Source organism: Lissotriton helveticus, chromosome 8, assembly GCF_964261635.1.
Source record: "Lissotriton helveticus chromosome 8, aLisHel1.1, whole genome shotgun sequence".
NCBI lineage: Eukaryota > Metazoa > Chordata > Amphibia > Caudata > Salamandridae > Lissotriton > Lissotriton helveticus.
In genome coordinates this window covers 334,535,275-334,548,882 of record NC_136069.1, presented here as the reverse complement: position 1 = coordinate 334,548,882, position 13,608 = coordinate 334,535,275, and the positions used below count along the sequence as shown (strand labels likewise).

The following is a 13,608-nucleotide window of genomic DNA, read 5'->3' as shown; positions in this document are numbered from 1 at the left end:
GAGTCGGCGACCCCCTCCTTTGGCCGCGGAGGCCCTCAGCCCAGTGTCCAAAGTGGCATCGCCGGACAGCGTTACATTCAGTTCCATGAGACATTATCTGGGGATCACTGTTCTCCGTCATCGCCCCCTTCCTGAATATCGTTCAGAGGCGAGAGTGGCTCCGCTTCCTCGCCGGTTGATTGTAAGCCCTGCTGGGACCCACCAGTGCGATGCTTGGTCTGTCTGCTGGAGCGACGAGGGAGGCCCGTCGTCCGCCATCCCTCCAGCCAGTCCTGCGCCGCCTCCGGGTTGTCGAAAAAACAAAGTCTTATTGTCGGCCACAATCCGAAGTTTGGCCGGAAAAAGCATTGAATAAGGGATCTCCCTGGCTCTTAGTTCTTTCTTTACCTCGAAGAAAGTTCTCCTCCTCCGCGCGACCTCCGCCGTGTAATCCGGAAAAAAGGCTAGTGTGGAGTTTTGAATCCTAATGGGGGGTGAGGTTCTTGCCGCATGTAGAATGACATCACGATCCCTGAAATTAAAGAGCCGTGCTATAATCGGCCTGGGGTTTGCTCCCGTTTGCCGGCGCCCTCCAGGGACTCTGTGTGCCCTCTCCACTGTGAAAAAATTTGAGAGTCCCTCAGGCTGTAGGTGCTGTTTGATTAGATTCTCCACATACAAGTCCATCGTCCTCGTGTCTTCTGATTCCGGCACACCTATTATACGGATGTTATTCCGCCTCGAGCGCCCTTCATGGTCATCGAGCTTGTCACGCAGTTCCTTATTTTCTTTCGAGATACGATCCATACTAATCTGCAGTTCCGACACATCTTCCACCAAGGCTTTGGTCACAATTTCCATCGTATTCACTTTCTCCGTCATCTTGTGGAAATCTGCCCGAATTAGTGTAATTTCGGCTGAGATCGACCCCACCGTGGCTTGCACCTGTGTGAGGGCCCGCATGACATCATCCAGGGTCGCCTTCTTGCCCCCCGTCGCTTCCACTGTCTTGCCCATCTGTGATCTTGCGTCCGGCGGGGAGGTAACGGGTTTCTCATAAGCGAATCGGTCAAGGCGGGATTTTTCGGCCCCTTGCCGGCCATCTTGGACGGGGAGCCGAGTACTCAGGCCCCCGGTCGGTTCCACCCTGTCTTCTGCACTCCTTCGGGGCAGCCCTTCGCCTCTCAAGTCTCTTCGATGTACACGGGGTCACAGTCCACCCTCGGTGGTCTGGCGTGGTCCCTTAGGCTCGCCTCCGATCAATTATAGTGGCGGCGTGTGTTCCTCCTTTGCAGCAACACGTGAGGCCAGGGGGATGAGTATTTCCACGGACGACTAGTCCCAGCCGTGGGGTGTCAACGAGTCTCTGGCTATGGGGATGCTTCTGTTGCGCCCCACCAGTGTCGTGTGCACCGTCCCGCGTTGTGGTCTTGGAGACCTCCACCTCACACCCTTGCAGCCGCTGTAGGGTCTATGGCGCTACTGGTTACGTCGGCCCGTGTCCGGGGAGAAGAATCCACGTGGGTGGGTTTGTATTGCACCATAAGCTCCTGTGCACACTCGCGCCTCCCTTACTCGCAGCGCGCCCCCACTCCGCGGGGGGGGGGGGTCCGGGAGCTATGCCTCGTCGTACCGGGCGGTGTTCTACTGCCTGATGACGGTACCTGTGTTCCGCCGGCGTTGCCTGATCCGCCTCGGCTGGTACGGGACCCCCGCCGGGTCTTCAAGATGGCGGGCCCCGCTCCGGATTCAGCAGCGCCGAGCGCCTTTACTCGTCTCCTCAGGTCGTCCGGGCAGATCCCCTCCACTCAGCGAGGGGGCGCCTGGGGTCCCGCTCGGGGCTCTCAAGGTCCGGTTGTGGCTGCAGGACGCCGGGGGGCCTCCCCCTCCGTGGTCGTTGCGGGCAGGCGCTTCCGGCGGCACTCTGCCCAGGACGGCTCACTTCCTGTCGGCTCGCTAGCCCTGGCAATTCCCCGGCTCAGAATCTCCTCAGGGGCCCACTCGGGGTCCACCACAACTGGACTCCCCGGTCTCGGATTTTCTTCCCGCTTGTCCGTACCTATGCCGCCCGGTCCCGGGCATCAGTACCTTCCCGCATGGGACATGTATATAACGGATCAATGATCGGATGTCGTAGGAGGCCGCTTCAGCCGCGGAGCTCTCCTCCTAAGCTGCCGCCATCACCGGCTGCTGGCCACGCCCCTCATTATTATTATTTTTATTATTAACGTTGGTATGGAGGCCTATACCACCAAGCTCTCAGGGGACAGATGCGGGGAGAGGAAGGCCATGCCTCCTGGGGTGGGATGATGGTGACAGGCAATCATGCGGTGTACAGAAGCGCCCAAGCAACGTTTAGCCCAGGCACCAAGGATAACATCCGTGAGGGTTTCATTTAGGGGGAGCACATGTTCCGCAGAGCTCATTCCTGAGTGATGCACCTTTGTCCGGACTTGACCTTAACCACAGGCAGTTGTAGGTCAAGGATCTCTGCTGCCATGAACATCACTGTTGTGAAGGATGCGCATTACTCTGAAACAGGGCCTGGGAGTGAAAGCATACCAGAGTCCAGGGATGTGTCCAGGTCGCTAGTGTCACCCAGCTCCCTGTACAAGTTTTCTTCCTAGTCAGGGTCATCCTCAAGGACCATATCCTTCTTCCTCAGCTCAGGGATAAAAGGCTTGTCCAAAGACAGCAAATCCAGAGGTTTGTGCAGTCTGATCGGCACCAGGGCCGAGGTTGAGTGGTCTTGACTCTGAGTCAGAAATAGGGATAGGCTTGTTGTCCAGCTTTGCCGGTGGCATAAGGGTTGGAGCCAAGGCACTGGAGCCGGGGTGGGTACAGGCAGCTGGCTCAAGGGGGTGGATCCAGAGGGCCTGACTGGGGTCAATGGCAAACATGGAGTTGGTAACCCAACTGTGGCACCTCACGGCCCTCTGTAAGGGTCCAAAGGTGCCAGAGGGAGACGGTTGCCCAGAGATGCAGTGAATGGTGTTTTTTAGTTGGGCAGGAATCACTCCAGCTCCAGGGAACCGAGGGTATGGTGGAGTGCACCTGGATGCCGGCTCTGGAGGTGGCAAGTGGGAGTAGGGACTAAAGTCACAGCATTTGCATAAGCCAAAGCTTATTCTTGTGCTTCTTTGACTTGGCCAACGTGCAAAAGGAGGACTTGGAACACGAAGATGATCAGCCACGGGAACGGTCCAAAGATCAACCCTAGGAACAGCCACACCGCCAGGGGCTTTACCATCCGTTCAGAATCACCTTGGGGGTGTATCGACTTGTACTCAACGCAGGCCTTGGGGTCGTGGCCCAACTCCAGGCACCAGAGACAGACCAACTGGGGATCAGACATCTGTCTGTGACATTACCGGTCTGAGGGCGGTTGAGCCCTCTTGTTCATTCACATAAAATTTAAGTAAGTGGAGGGTTGTGATGCACCAACATGGCAGCGCAACCCCCTCCCAAAATAGAACATGTTGAATGTCGGTTTTAAATTGTTGATTTGCGACCATATTTAAATGTTCTTGTGTTGTACGAGTTGCCTGCCCCCATTACCCTTCTGCTCTTTTATGCCAGTCTGTTTTCTAGTTACTGACTGCAACACTTGGTAGATTCATGTGGTATCTCCAGACAGCCATATAACTTGCATGTCCTATGGTAGAAACACAATAAGATAGTCCAGTAAACTAGTGAAGATACAGCACTGGAAGTAAACACTGACTTGTCTAGCAATACCTTTGACAGTACCGGCAGGCTTCAATTTGTGATATAAAGCTCAATCATTGCTAGTATATGGGAAGGTATTTACACTTGCATTATGGAGAGTTAGCAATAGCCGACTCAATTATTGAGGGTTGATTTGATATTTAAAGGCATCAGAAGTTGGCAAACTCAGCCACAGGTTATCCCATATTAAGACTGAATGCCTCTCGATACACTATGGATAGTCATCAGTACTTGATACAGTATTAAATAGTACTGAAGTTCCTGGTTGATAATACTGCATGGAATGTTACTAATAGCTTTTGTAACCATCAATAATAAATTCAGTGTCCGCCTTCCTGCCCAACACGCAAATCCTGACTAATATCCTGCCCCGAGACGACACACACGGGAAGAAACGGAAACGTGAAGCAACGCTCGTACTCACCGTCTGGCCTGGGGGCTCCTGCGTGCTGTGGATTCGAAGCTGTGCTCCTGCTTGGTCCGGGGCCTTCGCGGTGTGGAGACCGGAGCCTTGCCTGCGTGGATCGGCCGGGGTGGCGGTGTCGGCGGCGGCCCCTGGCGGGAGAGAGGGCCGACTGTGAGAGGCCGTTGTGCGATTGTTCCGGTGAATACTGACCGGGCCCGATCCAGCGGCCGGGAGGCCCCGTGGTAGGGCGCGGCGCGCCGTGGATGGGGGAAGACCGTGCAGGTGGACGCCCCCGCTGCTGCCTCGTCCAGCCGTCTTGGAGCCCTGCGCCCGGAGTCGGCTTGTGATGCCCGCGAGTGGTGGAGCAGGCGGACCCCCCGAATTTGGTGGCGCATCTTTCTGCACCAAGATTGCCATTCTTGGGGCCTGCGTGAACTCCAGGGGTGCCCTCGCTTAAGAGTCCGCTCCGGGAGTTACGGAGGGTGGTGACGCGGCTGAACCCGCAAAATGGCGGCCGACGCCCTGGGACACGGATCTCCTCAGGGCAGCGGACTTGTGTGGTTGGAGTGCGTGGGGGCCTGGTCATGTGAGCGTGAGCCCACGATTGTTGATGTCCTTGCCGCCCTGCAGTCTCTGCATGCGGCCTTGGCCCCCGATACCCCTGAGAAAGGTCTACGGTCCGCCGCCATCTTTGATGGACCGTTCTTCATGGACGTGGCTCGACTTCGTGGAGGCGCTGCTTCGTCCTCCTCGATCGCTGCGAGGAGTGCCACCGCTGTACATCGACAAGACTGCAAGCCTGCGGCCCCGAATCTCCTGGCAGTTGTGAGTGTGAGGGCGTGGGCTCCATAATGGGGCATGATCCTGCTCGAGTGTTCGAGGAGCGTTGTGGACTGCTGCTCCGATCTACTTTGGTGAGGTTGTGCTGTTATACTGCGGGGGAGCCTCTGATTTCTTATATGGCGAGACTGAACTCCTGTTTTTTGCTGCTCTTGGTGTCATTGTTGAGAGTTCCGGACTGCAGAGAAAGATTCTTGTTTTGTTGCTGGTTGCCGGGGCCCCCTGGTCTACACCCTTGCCTTGTTTTGCTCCGATCGAGTAGCCTCTCCATCTTGAAATGTTTGCTTCCCACTGCTGTATCATATGTGGTAGTGATGACTAGGGAAGGCCAGGGGTGAGCCAAACTGAACCCTGAGGACTACCGGTGAACGGATTGTGATGAGGCAGACCCCCAATCGTGATAATATGGACGATCCCCTTGGAGTTTACGATACCTGAGACTGTGTCGATCTCGTTTAGCCGCTGCACAATTGTGTGGTTGGGCGGGGGGCTGGGGCCGAAAGACTCGATTGATGGCCTCCTTCCCCCCCCCCCTTTTGATTTCTTTCCCCCTTTTTTGCCTCTTTATTCCTCTCTCTCTCCTTGACTTCTCTATATTTCGGGTTCTGATTTAGGGCGACAGGCACGCTGCTGGGGGGGTAGGCCGTAGCCTTCTGCGGGGGTGCAGGGTGGGGTGGGTGGACCGGGGCTTCTTCTCTGTTTTCTTTTCCTTAGTTCTATGGCTCTTTTGTATCCCTTTATCGGAGCGCCGCGTCTGTGCTTGTCTCCCATGGTACGATTGAGGGTGGGAACTGGAGTTGTGTTGTTCTCCTTACGGTTTTGCCACATTGCTATTACGACTCACATGCCCACCTTACTGGCGATATCCTTACTTCTTTGCGTGCTTATTGCTGTGGGGCGCTTGCATCGGCGCGGCGTTCTCTTCTTCTCGCTTATATTATTTCTCCCCTTTCCTCCCTCCCTTCTCCCCTCTTTTTCTTCTTTAGGTTAGTATAGCGGATGATTATATTCACTGTTGCTATTCCGGTTCCTCCGTTCTGTCTAAAACATGTAACTGGGTGATAGGTAGACAAGAGACGGGCCACGGTGGGTACTGCTCTGATATATGGCGTCCATATCCTGATTGATGTAAACTGTTGCTGATGATTCTCCATATTGATGCCCTTATGTTTTGCTGTTTGCTTCGTGGCCCGCTATGGGGACTTGGATATCCATACACTGCAATTGGTCCTGCTGTACTCCTCATTATAAAATTAACCTTCTTTGATCCTGCTCGATGGCCGTACTTAACCTTTCCAGACTGAATTGATTGCTTTTATATTGTTGGCTGATTCCGGGGAACTTCCTTCCGGAATCATTGGCCTCTCGTACTGTGTCGTGGCCGGCCTGACTGGTTGTTGGCCCGTATTTGTATATTCCTTACTGCTTAATAAAGGTTTAAAAAAAAAAAAAAAAAAAGTGCAGGCGGTGCATTGTCGCCGCTTTTGTCGGCGGGGGGCTGCCGATAGGGCGGCGATGGTGGCCTTGATGGTGTGCTCTGTGGGTTCCGGTCGAGGCCCGTGTTGGATGTTTCACGTCTGGCGTGGGCTTTGATTGGAGTTCGTGGAGCGTGTTTTCGGGCCCATTGTCTCCGCTTGGTCGGCAGTTTCCTGCCGGTGGGGGCGGCGGTGGTGTATCGCCTGTGCTTGATAATATGCCCCTTTGTTTTTCTGCCTTTTTACCACACTTGAAAGAGAGCATGTTGAGTCAGAACACTCCTGCTACTAAGAGATTGATGTCTGTCCCTCTACTGGTGTACCTTTTCATGCTTACAAATTAATCTCAGAGAGTATTTTCTGGCCAATGGCTCGCAGTCATTTCTACACTCAGTCATCTGAAAAAGGAATCAACCAGACCCTTTCTCTCATCCATACCCACTCTCACCCACCACAGCTTGAGGATCCGGGTATGGGTAGGAGACAGTGTTGGGGGCGAAATTTATGGCCTGACACAGTGTGATATTGTGCAGCAAACACCAGCCTATTGCAGTCTTACAAACTATTTTGGAGAAGAGGAACAAAACACCAATGTAGTGCAAGCACACAAAGAATTACTTCCATTAATTAAAATAGAATGACTTTCTGCTCAATGATGTTGTGTGTTTGTATGGGTGCTCTGTTAAACATCTTTTGAGGCATGATTAGATTCGGAAAGAAGGAAGGCTAGATATGTAGACCAAACATGCATGCATACACCTCTTACTATGCCAAAAGCCGCTTGTAGGAAATTCAGCTTTTTTGTTCCTCTGTAGTTTCTTCTGTTTTTTACGGGCCTGGATAGCTGCTCTTTTAGTCCTTCGACTGGTGGATGTATTCCTGTTTGAAAGTTTTCCCTCGTCTACCTATGAACCTGGCTCTGACAGTTCAAACATTACGTTCTCTGGCCTGGATACCTTCTTGCATGATATCACAGTGACAGGATAGTTTTCGCCTGGTGTTTTTTGGATTGGCTACCTACACATGCTGTACTCTGGAATGGAATGGATGCTAGTGTGTTGCTGATGGCCACTGTTTCCATCTCATTTGGATGTCAGGCTATTGATATGAGAATATCACAAGGTCAGGGTTGTGCTAGTTTGACTTGTGCTTCTTGACGACTTGCCAAGATGACTGTGTTTCTGCATTCTGGTTGGACTCGTCCCAATGAAAACTGTGTTTCTCGTGGGTGCATTTTTTCTAGCTTGAGTGTTCCTTGCCACTGTTTGATCACCTATCACCTTAACTGATGTGACTGCCTCTTAGAACTATGTAATAACAGCATACTATATTGTTTACTTTTCATTTCTCCATTGCCGCTCCTAGAATTAAAAATAAAGGGATGTACATGCTAAAAAAAATAAAAAAAAATAATAATAATAATAAATTCAGTACAGGAAGTCATCAATAGTTGCTATAGAAATGAGAAGGTGATAGAAACTGGAGAGTCAACAATACTTGATTCACTGTGGAGAGTTAGCAGTAATTGATGTAATGTCCAGTCACTGATAGTTATCATATTATTCACACACTTCAGCAGGTAGTTCAGTACTGAGAGTCACTGATATTTGATACAATAGTAACAGTCTATGTTTTGCCCATCACAGGGGTGATGGCAGGCCTCAACTGAGCCAATAAAAAACGGTTTGGGACAAGAGTTTTATACATGTTGAGAGAAGCATGTGCCTGTCACCCACACAGCCGTTCCAGTCAGGTTCCTTTAAACACATGTTCACTGATCGGTTTGTTAAAAAAAAAAAAGAAATCTTTAGCATTGGTTGGCAGGCTGGTCTAACACTAGTGTGTGTACACAATACGTTTGTTCAATAACGAAACGCTAAGTATTCTTGAAAACCTGTGCCAAGTACAGAAATGAATGGATAAATTAATATGGACTTAGAAACATGAAAGTGTACGCTCATTTAATATGTGTTTTCTTCATTAACATAACTGACAGGTTGAGGACTAATGCAATACACCTGGAGTTTAGGATTACTTTTAACAATATTTAAGGTAAAGATTTATATTATATCCTAGTTTAAGATGGTGTCTATTTTAATGACAAATAAATATTATGTGGCACGTTTATAAGTGAAGATTTATTTCGGGCAAAAATATGAAGAGTGCTTATGTGCTAAACTGCTACTGTGAATAATTAAGGAATTGAATCATAGGCATTGCCGTATAAATCAGCAGTTTTTTGTAGCTAAAACTGCTTTAATCTAGTACCGGAGGACAACAGGTTTGTGTGCATGATTACATGTATTTTGAACCCCTACAATTGCATAATTTATCATTAATTATTTTCTCTGCCAAGGTTTTGCAAAAAGGGCATAGAATCTTGTCAATCTAAAAATCATAATTTCAGCCAATGATCTCATATAATTCATATTCTGGAATGTATTTTAGTAGACAAAAACAGATCCTTCTTTGAGCTAGGCCAGGAAAAGGGCTGCAGGTTGCCACTTCTTAGGGTAAAAAGAGTTCCATATTAACATATAGAGGGCCCCATTACAATGAGACCCGGAAAGCTTCCAACCGTAGGTCGGAAGCTTTCTGGGTCCCATCACGGGTTTCACTTTCAACCGCCGCATTACGATGCAGGCTTTCGAAAGTGTCACCCTCTGGTCATTCCAGCTGGATTCCGATGGTCTCAGTCAGTCGGAGGACTGCCCTTAGGGATTACGATGTCGGTTTCCAACAGGCTTTCCATGTCGGGCTTTCCGACATGGAGAGCCTGTTGGAAACAGACATTGAGGACTGCGGCCTCCGGTTGGGGCCCAAGGGGGCACCTAGGGTGCCCCCCTGTTAATCCCTGCCACGCAGTGAAGGGATGAACAGATCCTCCAATTTGTCTATGGAAGCTTTTGCTATGGCCGGTTTATGGCCACATCACAAGCTCTCATAGACAAATGGGAGTATGCGACCACACCATTTGCGATCGCATTGTATACTGCGGTCAGGACCGCCGACAAGAGGTCGGTCGGTCCGGATTCTGAAATGGTGTCCCACCAGACATCGTAATAAGGGCCAAAGTGTTTTTGTACTTTGACAGATTGTACATTTTAACAATATGAAATAGTACTACTATCGAGGATTTCTGTACAATTTTGGAAGTTATTTTAAAAGTATGTGTTTCCTTGGGCTGTGAAAAAGACTTTAGGTCAATTTCTTTCAAAGTGATTCAGTATAAGTGGGAGAGGCCTGGATTTTTCGTACCATGTGTAAAAAAAGGACTTCACTACGAAACAGAGCTGAAGTATAGTTCATCGTTTATTTTGCCAATAAATCAGAAGCTCATCTGTGGGGACATTCTTGTCAAGTGCTTGATTTTCTCGGTTTCTCGTTTAATGAAAAGAATAAGCAAAGAGTAATTGTTTTGAAAAAACAGGGAAATTATTGGCTGTCTGAACCAGGAGATATCGAGAAAGACTATAACATTGTATCTCCCTAGTTGGAGGTGCCACTGACTTATACAGGAAATAGGCTTGGGCTTGGTCTTGGTTTTGAGCAGGGCCCAATCCATCTCTCGAGTGAGGTGGAAAGGAAAAGGTCTTTAACACCCAAAATGCGTTGCACTTCAGGGGATAGGCAGGGATACTGCACATTAATAAAGAAATATAAAACCCCTGTAAACGGGGGGGGGGGGGGGAATAATGTCTGCAGCACAAAAGAAGAGGGAGCAAAACAAGTGTGTTGCAGGAGACTCTTCAAACTATCAAAAACTGGGGAAGCAGCATAATTCAACGGAGACAGCACTCCACATTGAAGGGTCTGGTTAGTAGAAAGCTATCGGACCTGCAAGGACTCGCTTACAGCAATGCACCGAAAACAATAGCAGAGCTTCCCCCCTACAACTTCATAACGCAGATAACATTCATTTACAACTTTGAGACAGCAAGGTCACACCTGCAGCAAACAAACAGCCAGACTCCGCTCCAACCCATCACTCCAACACAGCCAGTCACTTTTTGCAAGGCAGATAATCTTAAACCTTTCATGATAAAATGTACACTCTGGCAGAAATATGGCTTTTGACCTGCTAAATGCAGATCGGTTGAGAAGAGTCACTTTAAAATATAGCTCTCGCCTGCCTTTGACCCTTTATGGCACTCCGCTACCTTTTTGGGATAGGTGTGCGCTATACAAATACCACATCCATACCCATCTTCACTCATCAATAGGTCATCAGTTGGTATCCTAATACGGTCAAGCCAGACTTGAGTGATGGAGAAATCGGATCACTCACTAAGATTGCAAATCTGAACATGCACAAAGGATTATTGAAGCATGGTGCAAATGTAGCCATGCATTTTAGCCTTCCAAGTGATTATTTAAATTTGGGATGAGACTCTAGCTTTCAGATTGCAAATGTGATCATGCCTTCAAGATGCAATGTTGGTGCACATCTAAACATGTACTAATGGTTACAGAGTGATGGGGAAAATCTAAACATGCAGTTAGAATTGCGGAGTTATGGGGCACATCGCAACATGCATAATGGTTCGAATTCTCAACATAATGTGGCCATTTTGTTGAATGAGATGCCCACAGCCACATAATCCTTGCCTGGATACTTTGGTATTATGCAGAATGTAATCGGAAAATAATAAAAGAATTAGGATAAAGCAGCAAACTCTAGGGACAAAGCCTTGAACTGGCTCACTACCTTCCTAAAGGATGGGTCTTTCCAAATAATCGTCCCTCTATTCAAATCCTCCCATAGAGCGCTAGCATATGGTGTCCCCCAGGGCTCTTCATTCAGTCTCACTCTTTTCAAGATCTACATCAGATAGATCCCTGGCTGACTTAGTTAAGTCCTAAGCAATTTCACTGGTGTCCTACGCCAACGATACACAGTTCATTATTTATTTGTCCACTGAGTCGGAGACAGCAACATTTTTTAAAACTGTCTAACAATTGTTGCTAACTGGATGCACAAAACTTTCCTTAAAACGTAATGCCAGAAAGACTGAAATCCTTTTGCTAGGCAGACACACCACCAATGGGGAGACCATTGGTGGCCAGAAGTGCTATGATCCCCTCCTAAGCCTAAGTCAGTGGTTAAAAACCTGGGTATATGGATAGATGATTCGCTATCCTTTGAAATCCAGGTTAAAACTCTAGCAAGCCACTGCTTTGGTATCTTGAGAAGCCTGAAATTCAACATGGGATTTTTTATTTTACAAGTTCGGCAACTGCTTGTTCGATCCCTTGTCATCTCAAGCCTAGACTATTGTAATAGCCTCTACCTGGGCCCCAAAAGATCAGTCTTGAACCAACTGTAGGTGCTCCAAAATGCAGCCACAAGTCTTTTATTTTCCCTCCCTAACTTCTGTGCATCCTCTCAGCTTCTTATCAAGCTCCATTGGCTTCCTGTTGAGAAGCGCACAAAGCTTAAAGCACAATACACTTCCGTTAGGAAGCTATATAACTTTTTATATTTTTTAAAGTGCCAAGTCTGCCTGCTTTAATGCAACCATATTTAGCTTCTATACCCTGCCACATAAGAGCAAGAATGGGCGGACACTCTTTCTGAGTCCTAGCCCTACTCGTATGGAACTCTACGCCATCTTTGCTAAGAAAGACTCAATACCACCTTTGCTTCCGGACGCAACTAGAGGCCTAGAACTTTTTCTCCAAAGCCTATCCTGCCTTTATGCTCTGCTGTTGTCCTATCTGTGTCTAGCGTTGGGAAGCCCCCTTTTGGGGGGCAGCCTTGCACTCTAGAAAACTTTTAACGTAACATAACATAACTCGCAACTTCGCGGAGTGCTATTACAAAGACTAGGGTGTCGTGTGATTAGCACAGACACTGTCCCACTCCACAACCATAGCAGCCTTTTCACTGCTGGTGATGGAAGGGCTTGGTAACCATTTATATTTACACCCTGTCACCACGATGTGCTGACAAAACAGAAGTCAGGAAGAAAGGAACGGTAGTGGAAAGATGTACTCTGTCCGGGATCCTTGACACATATCATCAAACAAGGACAATCCTTTACGCCCACAGGGACTAGGGTCAACATATGAGATATGTACAACTGTCCCGTGGGATTCAATTAAAATGAGAAAACCTCTTATTTAAAGGAATCCAATAGTTAATAACATCGGCATACAAACAATTTTAGAGAAAAACTGGAGTCCAGAACTTCTGCTGGTTTTGTGTTGATTATATGCATTAGCAATATATGCATTCATATATGAGTGGGTGGACCAACCGCAGACGACGCAGTGCTCAAACGTGAAACAATGTTTAATAAAACATATATATTAAGACACCGTGTAAACCCCTGGTTAATCACACTATTCCTTGACATCAATCGTGGGGAGCTGCAAATTCCATCACAGTCCCTGCTATTAAGAATTCAAACAACAACAAAGGGGAGGTTTTGTGGCTGTTTCAACCCCATGTGAATTGAAGGATCTACTTGTACGGTCCAAAATACATACTTACTTTAAGAAATGTGGATAATATTTGAATAAAGCACATTGTTTTGATATATCTGGTTAGTACTGCCAAGATAACATTTCATACTTACTTAAGCTGCTTAGCTGGCGAATAATTGCAGCAAGAGTACTGTTGGTAACGCACTCTAATTCACTTGTGATTCCGTCAGGCACCGCCCCCCGGCAGAGGTGCCTTGGTTCTATGTTCCTCTTTACTAAAGGCATGGCTCAAAACCTGTAACACAAAAAACAAAGTGTTAGATTTTCTCTAGTGCTTACAATAAGACGAAACTTCAACTGGTAAACAAAAGAACAATTTCTGCTGCGCTGGAAATTAATCTATGTAATTATCACATCTAGCTGGTGCGGACGGTTGAGGTTTAACCAAACTCTATATGTTTAATCGTGTTTCGGTCCATTTCCTTTCATTAGCTTGGTAAAAGAGGACCAGAATCGTTATTTTACATTTCAGTAAGTATTTTAGTTTTTTATTCTCTGGCTCGCTCCTAAACTTGACTTTGGGAATCTTAATTTTGCCCTGCTTTCTCTGGTCTTCTCTTTTACCTTTATTCTGTGTGTGTCTTAACCAATTCTATTTTTGCAACTCTTTCATTCTTTCGGGCTCTATTTAATAGCCACTTTTTGTACATCTTTCTTTGCAAATCTTTTTAGGGTTCGCCTGCTTAGCAC

At 47.9% G+C, this 13,608-nt stretch overlaps 1 protein-coding gene across 1 annotated transcript in view; it reads right to left on the bottom strand.

Moving 5' to 3' along the window:
• Positions 1-13,608, bottom strand: part of WASF3 (WASP family member 3) — a 203,307-nt gene that overhangs the window by 93,646 nt on the left and 96,053 nt on the right. Inside the window, exon 3 of the mRNA XM_078657113.1 lies at positions 13,011-13,153. Coding sequence (XP_078513239.1) covers positions 13,011-13,143 — 133 coding nt within the window. The 5' untranslated portion in view covers positions 13,144-13,153. The remainder of the gene's footprint in view (positions 1-13,010; positions 13,154-13,608) is intronic.